Source organism: Watersipora subatra, chromosome 10 (genome assembly GCF_963576615.1).
Source record: "Watersipora subatra chromosome 10, tzWatSuba1.1, whole genome shotgun sequence".
NCBI classification, from domain to species: domain Eukaryota; kingdom Metazoa; phylum Bryozoa; class Gymnolaemata; order Cheilostomatida; family Watersiporidae; genus Watersipora; species Watersipora subatra.
The window spans coordinates 44,461,493-44,479,564 of NC_088717.1; the positions used below are offsets into that span (position 1 = coordinate 44,461,493).

Consider the following 18,072-nt stretch of genomic DNA (forward strand, 5'->3'; position numbering starts at 1 on the left):
TAAACTAAAACGTTGGTTGCTAGACAGTTTGTGACAGGGTGTATATCTGTGTTTGAAAATACTTGCACCAAAATAACGGTGTTAAGAGCAGCACTGTTTGCAGTAGTGGTAAAACTATTGATTCTGGTTTGGTCAATACGCGAGCCTGTCTATCTGTTAGTCTGCGTAAAATCCACGTGTTTCCACATTTTTTGCACGAGTTTATTCATGATAAAAATGTATATGCTCAGTGTCTTTTGTCAAGCCGCTAGAAATATTTTGTTTCAAAATTGTCTGGTGTCTGAGAAACAGCCTCTTAAACACCCATCAGAGTTCTATCTGATTAACATGAAAGAAATTTTGAAAAAATGAAAGAAATTTTAGGCATCGCCAGGTTCTCTATAATAATATAGAGCTTGAAACGCAGAGTATTAGTGAAAGGAATACGTTATGTCACAAATGTTAATAGCGACTAGCACGAAAATTAGCAACCAAGCTGATTGGCAGAATAACAAGAGAAGTATATTATTATTTCAAAGTCATTACTCATGAATAGTAAAAAAAATTGTGGTAATTTGTAATAATAGGTCAATAATAATATTAATAGCAACAGATAATGTTGCTATTAATATCATATGTTATCGTGATTAAAACCTTCTACAACTACTTTCATCTGCGTGAGTCCAGGAATATTTATGTAGGTAAAATAACATAAACATCGATAATAATGACAAGTCTATGAATATCGGTAAATAGCGTGCGATGTGTATAGTCAGAGCTACTTGGGTTTTTGTGCATGTGTTTTTAATTTGTAAATTTTTGATGCACTGCGTACAACAGTAATTTAGTTGAGTGTTCGTTGCTACGGTCCATTCATTTCCGTTCAATCGTTCCACTTCATAAGAGGGTACAACTGCATAAGTGCCTTAGAATGCCTTCTCTGAGGGCTCCTGCGTATTTGATTCCAGTTTAAACTGCTAAGTTTGGAGTGAATGGCAAGAGGAATAGATGGTGAAATAGAGTTTATGATATCAGTACAAGCACAACCACTTAGCCCCAACAAACTAGATGTAAGCAGTTGAACTGGTTTCTGTTATATCTATCCGTTTTACAAATATCATATCAGTGAACGAATGAAACAAACTCTACCCTTTGCTACAAGCACTTACCACAAGATTGATATAGTAATGGTATCAGCAGTTATAGAGATCTCTTAAAAATGAAAAATTGAGTTGCAAATTTGGTTAAAAACCTGTGAAGAGAAATATTAATTTTGTAACATAGAGTATAAAACAAGATTAAATCTCAAGGAGGTAATCATAACGCAAATCATAAACTTAACCTATCGACACTTTGAAGTGTAATCTTGTACACATAAGCCAATCATCTGATACTAGATTGTATTAACAGCTTTCGGTTGACTGTGACAGCGCTTAGCAAGGTGGAATTCCTTTTGAATTAAATTTAATTTTGAAACTTCAAGCTTTCAGAACTCAATGACAAAAACAGAAATCAAATATTGTAAATAGTTTTTTCACACTTTTCAAAAGAAGTGATTGTTTTAGAGATAACTGAAGAAACATAATGATTGCAGTACACTGAGTCTGATAGAGTGTGTGAATTTGTTATGAATAGAAAATCAAATAGTTTTAGTGTAAAGCTCTTGCTGTTGAGGATAAGAAGCTTTCTAGCTTTGTCAATTTGAATCCTTCATTACCAAAAATGTCAATCAGTGTATCATTAGACGCTAATGTTCCATAAACAACCAATTTTCTTTTCTCAATCAGAAGTGCTATCGGTCTTTCAGCGATATCTCAAGAGCTAATAGCCCAATTAAATTGAAACATTGAAATTAGACTACTAATATATCATGCAAAAAGTGACCAACAATTCATAATCTAAACTAAACAGGTGGTACGAAAAGAAACAGCGCAAAAATACGCAGCTGAGTTTTGAGGTGGAAAGACAATTCCCCGGATTACTTTGGGCCCGGGTGTCAGTGTGTTAAACATTTATTGTAAGTTGCCAACAAACAATATTTTTCTAGTTTCTCAAAGGTTATCTTTCTTGTCACCTTGATGTTGAAGGCTAAGTTCCAATTATTCACTTGTCATAACAGCTGCTACATCAACACTATTTTCAAAATATGTTTTGCTATTGCCAAGAATAAGCTAATCTCTTCTCAGTGGCAAAAGTTCAAATCAAAGCTGAGAGCCTCTCATACAAGCAGCCTCACCTCTATCACAGTTTCCTTATCAAGTTGGAGTCTTTTTGCCATTCTATCAACATCCTTGAGGCTCTCGGAAAGAGCTGCCTTCTCAAAGTCAGCATTCGTTGCGTGCCGCCGAATGTTTGACTCGGCCATTATCGAAGACTCTAACTGCGCCTCCAAATCTCGATTTCTTCTCGAGAGGTAATCATTCTACAGCAGCAACGATCAAAAGAAGAGTTGTTTCCAGTTCTGTTTGACAAAATAAAAAAGGGTAGAGACACAATTCCAAAAAATATTTCATAAATGACCAAAGCGTAATAAATAGATGAGTTATTGAATTGAAACATGCTTTCATAGTATCCACAGTAAATGATCCTGTTGAACATTTAAAAAACAAATTGTGAAGAAAAACACAAACAATTTTAAAAACCTAGGATAAACAATGAAGTCATCTCAAATGTCAAAAACAAAAGGCCCCAACCGAGTTTCTTATTATTTTCACCAGTTCCGAACTATCTTTGCGCTGGCCAATAGGAACAACTGTTATTTCTGTGAACAGAAAAACCAGTTGAATAACAAAAAGATACTATCGAACATAAAAAATCTCAGTGGAATGCGCTTATTATAGTCTACCTGAGAATTCACATGGTTTAGTCTTTTCTCATTATTAATATTTCTCGTCTCCAAGGCTATCACGTCATATGGCCTGTCTATCCTTTCCAACGGTGGTACAGACATGATAGCTTCAGCCTCAGCTCTCTAAAACACGTTAAAAAATAACACGCATGAGATCGGTTAGCTTAACCAGTACATGGAGCTATTTTTTCTAAGCCGTCACCAAGTTATTTAAAGAAGGGATAAAAAGTACAAGAATGCATAAAAAAATTAATCTCTTAAAGCTGGGCAGGTGGACTGTTGTCTGGTCAGACAATACATAAATTGCAATGGTAGGTCTAGTTGAAATAGGCTTTGTTGCATTGAATATATAGTGTTAGACAGAACGAGTTTGGGCAAGTCCAATCTAATTTGATCTCCAACGGCAACAAAGTTGTTCATCACGAGATCCCATTATTCAAAAGTGGATAGCTAAGGTCAAAAAATGGAACATCTCATGGTTTTACTAGAGAACTACATTCCAGAACAAGCCAGGCTATAAATCAGCCGGAAAAGGGAGGTTATTTCCCATGAGAACCGTGACAAAGTAAAAGTTGTCAAACTAGACATATTAGATCCGTTTACTAGTGTGTAAGATACTAGCGGATTCGGACTCGGAGCATGCCTTCAATGATTTATAAGCATCAAAGCTATACAACATCAAAGCTATACAACATCAAAGCTATACAAACAAGCAAAATAGCAAGTTAAAATGAACGCGATCAAAACATACTTACCTAAAAATAAAAGCGTTTGGTGTACACAACGCTCGCAGACATATAACAAGATAAAGATACTCCTTCTTGTCATGCAAAGTGAATAAACCGATACACTCGTGAGGAAGACAGCCAATTGGACGAGACGGTATCGTGTAACGCCAGTCTGAGTGATTTCTCATAATTGATAGCGTCAGTTAATTGTTGAGTTGCTACTCTGTACACAATGCTTTTATACGACTTGTTTTTACAATAGCTTTGCGAAAGCATACAAGGAATTGCCTTGAAGATAAGGGCTATAAACATTATTTATTTATTCCAGAGGTAAATGACAACAGAGAGATAATTGGCACGCTTATCCGCTTATCGTATTGGCCAAGGTTGGCATACGCCGTCGCATAACAACTGTAAACTATAGTATGCAAATCTCCCCCTCATTGCTAAACAGGCTAAATTGTACGAATGTGCAAACAGTATTCTATAAAATATAAATTCAGGTCACATATTGAAAGTGATCATTGCAAAGTTTACAGACAGAAACATCAGGTAGGGGATCTAAAAAAACAAAATCTCATCTCAAAAAATGTTTTAAATCTAAGTTTTTATTAGTTTTATAGCTATTTACAAGCTATTTCAAGTCAACCTGGAAGCTTAAAAACAACACAAACAACTGGAAAAACTAAGAGATTATGATGGACTTTATCTTATTTATCTCCTAGTTGTTTGCGCTACTTTCAAGCTTACTGGTTCAATTTAAACCTTTACTATAATAAGAGCCGTGTCTGTTTGTCTGAAGCCACAATAGGAGCTTTAGGAAAAAGGTTGCACTGCAAGGAAAACAATCTCACATATTCGGATCACTAGCCAAGCAGATGGCCGCCTATCCATAGATAAGAACAATTGTGGACATGATGATTATGATGATGATGTTATTACTCATGATGATCTCTCATACGGGACTGACAGCATACTAGTAGCTTATAAAAAACTCTAAAACAAGATAATGATGGGAAACCGGAGTAAACAATCAGTTGATACACTAATTTATTTCTAGAGCAAACCTTTTGAAATAGACCTACTATTCATCTTTAGTGAGAGACAAGTGTTCAGTCTGTTCGCTTGAACCTCGGCGAAGCTTGATGCCGAGTTCTGAAAACTTCCCGTGATGTTACAGAAAACGAGTTAACAGAACAACACTCTACAGTAAAGACACAATCCTTACCAAAACTAGATACCATTACGCTAGCATAAACAAAATGTTACCTGCATAAAATCTTTCCAGCTCCGCGCTATACTCTACCTCCAAAGAATACACTTTGTTATGCTACGATGACTAGGTTTAAGCTGATGCCACATGCATGACGACGAAGAGTGAGCGAAGTTGTCAGCATGGCTGCAAACAAAGAACATATACGCCTATCATGTTGAGTCATTTGATTACAATGAGGATTTAATTACAAAGCCAATTAATATGTAGTAAAACACAAACTTGACACATACTCCTGCAGACCTCATGGCTGAATAGACAACTTCGAATACGATGCTATTATGTTAGAGAAAGGTTGCTTTTGTTTTCTAACATGTAAGATAAGCATTCACAATGGCTGGTCAGTCGCCCAAACTGTAAGATCACCCTTATCGCCTATTTAAGAGTTTCTTATGAATGAGCAATGAACTTAAGGACTTTGGTCCAAAATCAAGAAAGCTTTGGATTTGTAAATATCATCTAACAAAAAGGAGATGGTTGAAGGACTTTACCTATTAAACCAAACCATGTTTAGACGAAAATTAAACAGCTGGAAATAAAACCTGAAATCCCTTTGCATAACTATTACTACAAGGTAGGAAGCTCTATTTTCCACGCAGAGAAGTTCTAGAGTATCAATAGTCTGTTTGAACAAAAATTGAGCAGCTGAAAAAAGTTGAATCACTTTTTAAAAATTTCATTTTATTATCAAGATTTATTCCCTCTCTGCTGCATGTATGGCACTTTATTCTGAACCATACTTTTCCTGAAACTAAATATGCAGTGGCTATATTGCATTGCACATGAGATTTGGCATACGAGCAATTGTAGATGGATGCCCTTCGTAACACCACCAATGGTCCCTCTGTAATTTTTTGCATAACTCTTACCGTAAGATAGGCAGCACTGTTTTACATCCGGAGCAGTTCTAGAGTACCAAGACCCTAAATTACTACCATAGCTCAAAGATGCACGGTGAGTCTAATCCTTACTACACTTAGGCTGTGTCTGTCTGTGTGTCCCCAACTACACTTGGAATTTAGGAAAAAGATTGCCTGTAACCGGATTTCAACTCAAAACTTTCATCTTGGTAGTTCAACACTTTATAAACTGCACCAGTCGGCTTCGTCTAACACTGCTGAAAGATTGTATACATACTTATTCTCTGCGCGTTTCAGCATACCTGACAATCTCTCATTGCGCGATGCACTGTCAGGGTATGAGTATAAAAGTTTAATGCTAAAAGCTTAATTATTACAAACAAAAAATTCTAGCAAAATAATATACTAAAAAAATCGGTAAACATTTATTTAGTTGTCACTTTTGGCATCCTCAGAGAAAACTAATAGATAGATATTTTTCTGTTAGGTAATGTCTCAAACCATTCACACAATAAGTACTAGTTGAAATTGCCCATAACTCACCAGGTTTACAAATGAGCAGCAGTTCAGAGTTAGTACTAGACGTAAATGGGAGTTAGCACACAGAGCGATTGATCCTGTTTCTTTATATACATCCAAGCAAGGATACTGCGTGGACAGCAGATACCGGAGGACCAATCAATAGTTACAATAGAGCTTGGCACCTCAGATGCTACTACACGAAGGATGACATTAGCTTGTTCAAATAAAACTAATCTTAGCCTTCATTCTTATAAACAAATTGGGCGTATACATTCCACCCACATTGTTTACAATGCATTGTGAACTGAAGGATTTGTGGCTATAGCTTGGCTTTTAGCATTTTACAGCATACACCAAATGGCACATTCCATAAAAATTTTCTTATTTAAATTTAGTCCAAACAAAATTTTGGTAATTCACATCGAAATCTACACATGAACAAAAAATCATTTGTTGAACATGAGACCAAGTTAAAAGCAGCAATTTTGCCTAACTGCCTATGTTTTTTAGATAATTTTTGAGGATCAGTCATTTTTCATAAAAAAGACATTGACTCTTGTAATTATTACGAGAGCAATCATTGAAAAATTATTACAGCCACATTCACATACACGCAACAGCTCCTTACCATATAATCATGTTATGCTTGATTTAAACATTTGAAAGCCGTGAAAAGATGTTTCACCTAAATAAATTTAGATGACAATTGCTGTTATGAAAATAGATAAAAGTCTATACTTAGCCTCCTGTATACTTGCTAGATTACGTTGATAATGTTTAACACGCAGTAATTCCACATCAACTAATCCAAAATTATCAGAGGCCTTGTAAGGCAGATAGTGACAAACATAAACCTCTCTTTATGTTTAACGGGGAGTCATACAAAGTGTTATTGTGTGGTAAAGAATTTTATCAAAGAAACAAGCAAAAAGAACTTTTAAGATGTTCTTTTAATACAAATTAAAATTAAGAATATGCATAACATGAATACAGATGTCTGTATATGAGGCTAGATCACCGGCTAGTGAAAAGTTCCGTGCTAGTCAAAAATTATTAAATCAATAAAGACTATAAATTTACAAATCATATTAGATAATACTGGGGTAGAACTTTATTTAAAATAAGCAAACTTACATCAAGACTCATTAGTTTTTTAGCTAAAAAAAATTGTACTAGTATTTCCCAAGTGTTTTTAGAGAAACTACACACAGCCCTCTGGTGTGTTTTTGTAACTTCATCAGAGTGAAACTTCATAGTGGATGGCAAGAGATATGTGATAGTTCAACAGAATAGACATGATATAAAATAAACATTGCCCAATTACTATAATCTTTAGCAAATTTCTTCATTTATGATTTTATTAATGTACTGGCTGGTGTTATCCATGTCATCTGCCAAAATATCAAGAAGTATTTAGTAGAAACCAACTATTATACTCGATAATCAAATGCATTCTAAGAACTGAACTTTAAAGTATATTTAGACTCAGATCGTTTCTGATCTATTTTAGTAAGTAGTGTATCAAGAAACTGACATTGACCAAGAATATTCGTTGTAATTGGTTTGCAGTGTTGGCTTCTTTTAATAAATTTAAAATTATTTGATTAGGCACTAATCACTAGACTTTATAATTAAAAACTAAAAGTTTTATAACTTGAATCTAGAATATGATATATAAATACGTTTATTTTCAAAATGATGCAGATGAATTAAACTTTTTGGCGACCAGAATAGAGCCATCAAAAAGTTCAACTAATTTTGTACAGGCAACAAATGCAAATCACGGAAATCTTTCCATGGCGGTTTGGTGGTTGAATATTCAAATTTGCACCAGTTTGCTTTCCAATTTGTCAATTTTAAAGCTAACAACATATGTCATACGCTGTTAGCTTTACAATTGAACTGTGAACATTTTCAACAAATGTCTCAAGTTTTAAACAAGAGGCAACATACATATCATGCAAACATACGTGTGACAGTTATGCAATGGTATACCAATAGCTGCATTTTGTCTGCTGGAGCCTCGGTTTGTATATATGTATAACATTCTATTGGCACTGGTAATTATCAACTAAGTGATGTTTTTCATTATATGCCAAATGAAAATAAAATAAAAAGACAGAAATCAGGAGTTCTATCAATTAAGTTGAGCATACATGTATATTCTTGTTGTTTCTTGTTTATACTTTTTACTTGTTTATACTTGTTGTTACTTGTTTATACTTGTTGGTAACTTGTTGTTACTTGTTTATACTTGTTGTTACTTGTTTATACTTGTTGTTACTTGTTTATACTTGTTGTTAACTTTCTGTTACTCGTTTATACTTGTTGTTACTTGTTTATACTTGTTGTTAACTTTCTGTTACTCGTTTATACTTGTTGTTACTTGTTTATACTTGTTGTTACTTGTTTATACTTGTTGTTAACTTGTTGTTACTTGTTTATACTTGTTGTTAATTGTTTATACATGTTGTTACTTGTTTATACTTGTTGTTAATTGTTTATACTTGTTGTTAATTGTTTATACATGTTGTTACTTGTTTATACTTGTTGTTAATTGTTTATACTTGTTGTTACTTGTTTATACTTTTTGTTACTTGTTTATACTTTTTGTTACTTGTTTAGACTTGTTGTTAACTTGTTGTTACTTGTTTATACTTGTTGTTAACTTGTTGTTACTTGTTTATACTTTTTATTACTTGTTTATACTTGTTGTTAACTTGTTTATACTTGTTGTTACTTGTTTATACTTGTTGTTACTTATTATTACTTGTTTATACTTGTTTATACTTGTTGTTACTTGGATACATGAAGTAAATTAGTCAGTATCTGACCATAAGTATATTTATCACCGTAATACAACTCTTTGAAGAGGTTTCTGAAGGTACATATTAATTTTTTTTGTTAGGTCTTTTTCAATTTGACCTAACAAATTTTTTAATGAAGTTCATTTGGATGCTTTATGCACAAAACTTTATAGTTTAACGTTTGCCAAAAGATATTGTCATATCGGCTCACCAACTTCTCAAAAACAACATATTGAGTTAAACTACCAATGTATGAAACACCAACTAACTGATCGACACCGATCTTTGGAAGTTCTGACCTTGGTGTATGCAGTTGTTCGCATCATCTTATCTTCAATGGCATTCGTTAGAAAATGCTGAAACAGTAAAAGACAATAGTTAAATTGTTAGTACTGTTACTGAAGTGTAATTACAGTGGTGTGCATAATAAACTGGATCCCTTTTTTGGGAAACTAAAATTCTCACTTATGACATGGTTACTCCTTGTGAATTAAGTCAATAGCCATAAATTATATATTAAACTAGAAATTCCCCTGCCATACAGCCCACGACCAAAGTGATAATGGAAAAAGAAAGGGTGCTGCTGGTTGAAAAATGCAATGTTAGCAGTCAAATGGCACTGCAGTGCAATAGGAGAACTGCAATGGTAGCTGAAATGGTAGGTGTAGTGTACTGGGTGTTATTATGTACAACAAACAGCAATAATGAAAGGAAAAGATTATATGTTTATATCTCTCCCTGCAATAGGAGAAATGCAATATTAGAAGTAAAATAGCGAGCTGCTGTGTAATATACATATATATATGTAAATATATATATATACAGTCAAACATGGATAACTCGCCCACGGATAGCTCGAACACATGGTTAATTCAAACGGTTTCTTTGGTCCGTTCCCACGTAATGATAAATTGCTATAGATAACTCGAACTCAACACTGTTAAATCGAAATGTTTTTTGCCCAACGGCTACCGAAACGGTTGTTATCGCTTTAGAAAATCACTTTATTCCAAGCCATAGAGGTAAACCTCAACTTTTTGTAATTCATAAGCGTCGTTATTACCACCATCGGCAAAATATTTCTGTCAACGACTTTTCTAAAGGTTTGGTGAAATTTGATTTATACCAAACATCCGCTTAGCGATCGCCCTTCGGAAGCAAGGTAGAGTGAGGTAATCTTTGCATAAACTTCAAGAAAAATCGGCAAAAATGATCGTGGGTAAAACGCTCAAAAGAAAAAGATGTCTTTTCTTTTGAGCATTTCAGCAACGATCAAGTTTTGCCAATGTCAATCTAAAAAACGTCCTGGCAATAACATCACCTCAAACAACAAACCAATCTCAAGTGATAGAAAAATCTCTATACTTGTTGATAAAAACGTTTTAAACTTTACATTAGAAGCATTTAATTTGAAACAAGCCATTTGTGCTTTTGATTTATATTATAGTTTGTATATGTACATGTATCTACTAATAAATAAGTAAATACATGGACTTGTGACCGTGCTCTGATAACTTGAACGCTCTGATAATTCGAACACTTTCGCTCAGTCCCGTGAAGTTCGAGTTATCCATGTTTGACTGTATATAGCTGGGGGCTGTATATCATTGGTCATAGCAACCAATATCAAAAAGTGATATTTATCTAGATTTCTGTATTTATATCTAAAGAATTATGCTGAATTTAAAAATCTAGACAGATTTTAGCTGGTTGTCATAGAAATAGATGTACATGTATATCTATAAGAAAATGTAGGCCTATTACTTAATTTTGCAGATATTAAAAACGGCTTGGCAGTACCGCAATATTGAGCACAGCCGTAGTACCATCAACAAAATCTTTAGAAAATAATAACGGTAACATATTGCACACCATCGGTCACTATATACTTCGATCTTGTAAATTTGAATGACTATTCTTATAACTAAATTTTATAAAATCGAATAATTATTCTTACAATTAAATATTGTAATAATTTTATAGGTAATATTGTAAGAATCGTTAGAAAAATATCATCGTCATTTCCTCTACTTTCACTGTTTTGGACATCAGTTGGAATACCAAAGTACTCGTTATAAGTGTTCAAAATGTCAGAGTCCCGTAGAATCGGCAAAAAAGAAATGATAACTTTTCAGTACTTTTACGTTAATTACAGAAACCTTCGACAATTAGACAATGCTATAGACTGGTGAGATGTGCATGTTTTTTTCGTGAAATGCGCACGACTTAATAGTTTTACTATTTGTCGCACGGCCTTATTGACGTTTCGTTGGCTGGTCTTCATTTTGATTGGAAACAGCTTGGCAAGTTTTTATCGTGTTTTTTGGCCAAATTAATCTGTCTATTTATGTATAATCCGGGCAGATGAGTTAGTTTTAGGATGTTACGGTAACCTTTCAAAGACTTGGTAACATATTTAAATAGGTTTATACATGTATGTGTTTTGTATCATTATTATTTTTAAACGACTCTACAGAAAAATGGTTAAATTTGTTGAAGAAATTTCGGTACAAGGGTTTGGTGACGGCCGTTAACGGATAATTTTTCGGGAATTGTGTGCACATATGCATTTATTATAAATCTCCCAACCAATCGCTTCGCTCGTGTTTGGTCGTGGGATTAATCCTCATTTTGTTCTGATTTCAAATATGTGAACCGAGCGGATGTAAAATTATGTTTTGGAATGATTAAGCAAGCTAAATTCCAAATATTCCATTGTTTTTGGTTGAAGATAACAATCTGTACAGATATGATCCCCCACATAAATTTTTGTTTGCTTATTTCAAGTCATATAGTTTGAACAACTTTTAGATCGGCATTAAAGTACAAATTTTAGAAACAATAAAGCATCTCATAAAACCTGGTGATATGCAATCCAATCATTTTTATTTCATTGGCTCCAGAAACTGAATCTAATCAGATTTGGGTGTATCCTGCAGATTATTTGATTGAATATTCTGAATTTTGACAAGATTTTGAATCTAGTGATATAATTTATGTTTATTTACAAGTAACAAAAGCAGGAACAGCAAATTATAAAAAGGTTTGAGAAATTTTTTCCATAAACAAAGAACGTCCAGTTTATATTGCACACCACAGTATCAAGTGCAGGAAATAGAATTACAGCCATAGAGATCGAGGTGCCTCTCACTAGAATCATACAGTGTGTCCTCAAAAGGTTTGAGCTAAAGCTATATACCAAGAAGGAGTTATGACAATGGTGATCACAATACTATTTTGTGGTCCAATATTATTAAAATTCATCCTATAAAATACATATGACCAAGGTGACACAAATGATAAGATTGATTTGAGCGACTGCTAAAGAGTTTCTGGTGCTAAAGATACTACAGAATCAAAAACCATTTCCAAAGTAGCATTTATCTAGTGTACAGCGACTAAGCATCATGACCGCTTTGAATCTACACGTGACAATGGGACATTGTCACGTGACATGGGACATGTGAATTGTCTATGTGACATGGGACATTTGAATTATTTGACTTACGTAGTCAAATAATTCAAATGTATAGCGAATGCAACTGTGACTTCAATACAATCTCGTGATAAAAATGATTGTAATCTTCACCAATGCAAAGTCACTAGAACTGTTCACAGTAATACCACAACATATACGTTACACCTTATACACCTTATACGTATTACAAAAAGTTGTGTGCTCATTCATCTTTAAAATGAGAGAAAGTATCTGGCAGTGTAAGCAACTATATAGTTTATGGGTAGCTAGATGTTAGCTGACGATTCTGCCAGTTCATCTGATATTTAGCGGTCAAAAAACAATTTTTATTTTGTTAACCAGATTTCGCCAGAACTCCTGACTCATCACTAAATTTTATAGTATAATATTTTCAAAAACCTGAGAAAGCATTAAGACTGTGGAACCCACAGTTGCGGAGTAAATCAATAGTAGACGAACAGTGGATGAATAGTAAATGAACAATAGTTGAACAGTAGATGAACAGTGGAAGAATAGTAGATGAACAGTAGATGAACAGTAGATGAACAGTAGATGAACAGTGAATGAATAGTAGATGAACAGTAGATGATCAGTGGACGAATAGTAGATCAATAGTAGACGAAAAGTGGATAAACAGTAGAGGAATAGTAGATGTACAGTAAATTTACCGTAGATATACAGAAGATGCACATTAGATACACAGTACACATACGGCACATGTACAGTATATTTATATATACTTAAGAATATATATATTTTTGAGCAATTTTGCAATGGCTCAAACTTGGATAAATGTATTTGAAACCAAGTAAAATACAAAGGACTTGAATATCTCTGCTTTATTTAGCAAAAGCTCAAGATTTCAGGATTTGATGAACATGTCTAAACTAGCGGCTTTGCTTTTTAAGTGTTTCACATTGTCGAAGAAAACTTGAGGCATTTCTAAAATTGATTTGGATATGTACAGTTGTGACCTCTAAACTTCAGAGTAACTGTTTTCATTACCTCCACTTAAAGATGTTACCTTAAACAGTTCCAATTTTTAATAATAACATAAGACAATTCTATATTTGGACCTGCCACCAAAGCCAAGGCGTGACATAATGCAGTCAATCAAACATAAGTTAGGATTTGGTCCAAATGCTATATAGTAAGAACTCTAATAATGTTTAACACACGTATAAAAAATTCAAGGTGTAAGTTTTAGTAATTAACGTTACAGCTTTTGAAGGTGAGCACGAATGCAAATCATTGTACTAAGAAGGTAACTGAATTTGGGGGAATTGTAACAGCTTTTCAATGTTGTTTGTCATAGATTTTCATTCAACCAATCTAAGCAAAATATTTGTACTAGCAAGAACAAACCTGATTATGTACTTCTGTCTTATGAAACTTTTAATACCTATGTTACGAGTTATTGTTATACTATTCCTATAGTATTTTAGAGCCTATGCTTTAAGTGGCTATGGTAGTATCCTAAGGTAGCTCAATCACCAGCGTTGAAGGTACCAAGCTATTGCCCCTATGATATTTCTAAAAATGTTCTATTAGATAAATGTGTTTTTAGTCATAATGCATTCTATGGTAGTTTGATGTTTGCCTAAATATTGAAACAACTTGATAAGATTGCATCTGTTCTTTGAGATTCAGTTGTCAGATGCAATATCTACTAATGTCTTTCTCAATTACATCATTTTAATGATACTGAAATACAAAATTTAATATGAACTAGAAAAGTCATTATGTAGCGTTTCATAACAAAACTCTAAAAGCAGAAAAGGATTCAAGCTACTTCAGAATACTATTCAAGCTGCGTGAATAGTATGAAGATATATAGACTACGCCATCTTGTAAATTAAATTCACCAACTCACAATTTTTCATTGCCAGACATGACAGAAAATTTGCATAGTTTGTTTTGATGTTATCATTTATATAACTGTCGCAATACACTCTACAGTTTTAAAACTGCACTTGAAGAATTTGTGTCTGAAACTATGATTCTTAAAACAAACTATAAGAAAAAATAAGTTTACACCAAATAGGAGTTCCTGGAATTTTCAAACAAATTTAAGTACAGAGGAATCAGGCAGCCTGCTATGAAAGGTGTTGTGACTCAGCCAGCTAGCAATTTTACAGAGCAGGTTTTAATATAAGTAGGTGTGTGTGTAGCTACAGCTAAAAAAAGTGAGATAAAGTAAAGGACAAGAAAAGAAGTGCTACAGCCTGGTATTAATTACACGATTACAGAAATTATACGATACACAGAAAATAGTAAGCAGCTAAAAAACATGACCAAAATGTTTAATTTAACAGCAGTTGTGGTGGTGGAACTAGGCTGGCTTTACTCTGAGTGTTGTCTTTCCTTGCTTATGTTGTTGCGGGAGTCATTCTGGGCGCAAGTTAACAAAAATAAACTACGAGTCAACCGCAATTCTTCAAGTCTACCTTTAGCCACTGAAGAGCCAAACCCAATAATACTACATGATGGCAGCGGTGGGATCACCAACCAAACATCAGACGCCTAAATGGTATGTTGAATCAGCTAGTGAAGTTTGTCTCCAATCAAGTGGAGCTCATGGTACCGATTCGCCAGTTACTCTAAGAGAGGGTCAGGGGCACTGCCAAGTAGGATGCATTCACAAGACTGAAAGGAATACTGGCTTCTAACGAAGTTTTTGCTGCAAACGATCCAAAACTTCAGACAGTACTCGTCATGGATGTGTGTAACAGCGGGTTAGGAGCTGCCTTGCTTCAGATTCAAACTGATGGTACACGCCAACCAGTCAGCTTTGCTTCAAGATCTTTAACAGAGGTTGAAGGGAGAGATGCAGTCCTTAAATTAGTACTTACACGGGCTAATGTTCACTGTAGAGGTAGACCACAAGCCTTTAGTCACACTGCTCAATTCGAAGAATCTTGCTGACATGCTGGCCCGAGGTCTTCGATTTCGTCTTCGTCTGATGAAGTACTCTCCCACAGTTACTTATGTTCAAGGAATGAAACGCCATGTAGCAGACTATCTATTAAGAACCAATAGAGTGCTGACTACTGTTAGCAAGGTTCAGTTCATTGATGAAGTGGAATACTTCAATAATAAGGTGTTCACACTAAACTCATCAGTGAATAACATACGTGACGCTCAGAATGATGAGCCAATCCTGCGAAAGGCAATATAATTCTGTCAACGTGGCTGGCCAGCCTACAAAGGTGAACATTCATCACTTGCACCTGATTTTGATCATCAGGGTAATCTGACTGTAGATGAGGAAGTGTTGCTTTATGATGGGAGACTCGTGATACCTGGCGGTCTTCAGCTGGAGATGCTCAATCTTGTACATGAAGATCATCAGGGCATAGCGAGATGTAGAACACAAACAAGGAGAGATATATGGTGGCCAGGTATGAGTGGTGACATAGAAGTGGTAGTTTGTCAATGCAACATCTGCCAACAACATCCCTACTCCAAAAGAGACACTGGCACCCAGTTCCTTCCCTGATGGCCCGTGGGAGAGACTTGGAATGGATCTGTTTGAAGTACATGGGAAAGTCTACCTTCTGATTGTAGACTACTACAGTCGTTGGATTGAGGTTCATGAAACCACCAAGAACCAGACTTCATCTAGCACAGTAGCCATCTTAGACAAAATCTTTGCAACACATGCATTCCCAGACTATATAGTATCAGACAACGGTCCTCAGTTTGCATCACAAGTTTTGAACAATATGTAAGAGACAACAATTTAAAACTTATTACTTCATCGCTCTGATATCCACGAGCTACAGGGGAGGCAGAACATGCAGTTGGCACCATGAAACGCCTCATGGTTAAGACAGGAGACCTTTCCGCAGCTCAGCTGATTTATCAATCAACCCTTTTCGAGAATGGATCCTCTCCCTCACAGCTACTGATGAGCCGAAAAATTGTGTACCTTTTCTTCCGGATCACCTTACACCTGCTCTCGCCGATCAACAATACATTTGCAGCCATGAGAATGACAAGTACAAGTATGCAGCAGAACAATTACAACAAACGCCATTGTGCTATAGACCTTCCGGGTGTTGAAACCAGGTCAAAAAGTATGCATCCGGGATCATATGGCCATAGGAGTAGTCTTACGACAGATAGCTCCTCATTCCTACACTATAACGAATTAAGCAGACAACACAATACGCCAAAACAGATCAGCTCTTATTCCAATGACAGCTCCCTCAGATAATCACAACAGCTAAATTACAGTGTAGACCAGTAGATATACCGAAAAAGGGGCGAAGACATTCAGTCTGTGAACATTAACAGTAGACCGTGACATGATCGCAAGCCACCACCATATCTTGTAAAAGAAAGCTACTAAACATCCCTCGGATAATCATGACATATATGTCCTATGATGTACTTTGTGTACTGAGACAAATTCTACTGATAACCATTTTCATTCTGTATTCTATTTCTTGTTTTTGCCATACACAGTGCAAGTTGCATTTGTTGTGTTTCATATCCCATAAGGAGATATGTAGTGGAACTACTATGGCTTTACTCTAAGTGTTGTCTTTCCTTGCTTATGTTGTGTTACGTGTTTTGTTCTTGACATGGGGGAGGGGGGTCATTCTGAAGCAAGTTAACAAAAATAGACTACAAGTAAAACCACACTTCTTCAAGTCTACCTTTAGCCACTGAACAGCCAAATGCAACAATACCACAGCAGTTATGACTAAAAACATATTTATTTAAAAAATATTTTAGGGTTGACTTTACTGATGGTTTTAAAATTAAAAGAAAAATCAACAGTGGTACACCATGTTTGAGTTTCACACAACTCTGTTTTCAGGGAGCCTAATCAACCGTCGTCGCAGTTATCTTCCACGAGCGTCATTCATAAAATAGAACATAAACCAAGAGTGATAACGGTCATAATGTTATGATTATAAAAAAGTATAACATTTTTTTATTTTGGTTTTTCAAGTGATATTCTTTCCTGGATCCTAGACTTTTTATCGGGCAGAAGCCAGAGAGTAGTTTTAAATGGAATTTTTTTAGATGTTGAAACGGTAACTTCAGGAGTACCCCAGGGCTCGGTCCTTAGGCCAGCTGTTTTTATTGTATATCAATGACATAGGGCTTACTCTGACATCCGCAATACGATTGTATGCGGATAACGCATTAGTACACTGCCCGATTACTAGTTCATCTCCTGTGGAGGATTTTCAGAAGGACTTGGATAGCCTGGAGAGATGGGCGGGTGAATGGCAAATGTATTTTAATACCTCTAAGTGTTCAATAATAATTTTGGAAAATACCAAAGCTGTTAACATCCAAAATTTAAAATATAGATTAAACAATGTAGTTTTAAACACTGTAAACAGTATCAAATATTTAGGACTTACAATAACAAATGATTTTAATTGGAGTGAGCATATAGTCAAAAAACATTCAGAGGCTGTTCAGACTCTCGGCATGCTCAGACGAAATATCTCATCAGCACCACCTAAAATCAAATTAATCGCATATAAAACCTTATGTCGACCAAAAATGGAGTTTGCTCTTGAGGTATGGGACCCGAGCAAAAAGAAATAATTA

The 18,072-nt window shown here is 34.9% G+C and overlaps 1 protein-coding gene across 7 annotated transcripts in view; it reads right to left on the reverse strand.

The window, feature by feature from the left end:
* LOC137405857 (testis-specific gene 10 protein-like) overlaps nucleotides 1–9,375 on the reverse strand; it is a 41,811-nt gene extending 32,436 nt beyond the window's left edge. For 6 of the 7 annotated variants that reach the window (XM_068092288.1, XM_068092286.1, XM_068092284.1 and 3 more), the window contains exons 1-4: nucleotides 9,317–9,375; nucleotides 4,862–4,954; nucleotides 2,825–2,950; nucleotides 2,216–2,401 (exon numbers count right to left, since the gene is read on the reverse strand). In XM_068092288.1, the coding sequence (XP_067948389.1) occupies nucleotides 2,216–2,401; nucleotides 2,825–2,929 (291 nt within the window). In that variant the 5' untranslated portion in view covers nucleotides 2,930–2,950; nucleotides 4,862–4,954; nucleotides 9,317–9,375. Of the gene's footprint in view, nucleotides 1–2,215; nucleotides 2,402–2,824; nucleotides 2,951–3,582; nucleotides 3,663–4,861; nucleotides 4,955–9,316 lie in introns of those variants that run through there. The other variant, XM_068092285.1, reaches the window with a different exon arrangement.
* Nucleotides 9,376–18,072: the final 8,697 nt, after the last annotated feature.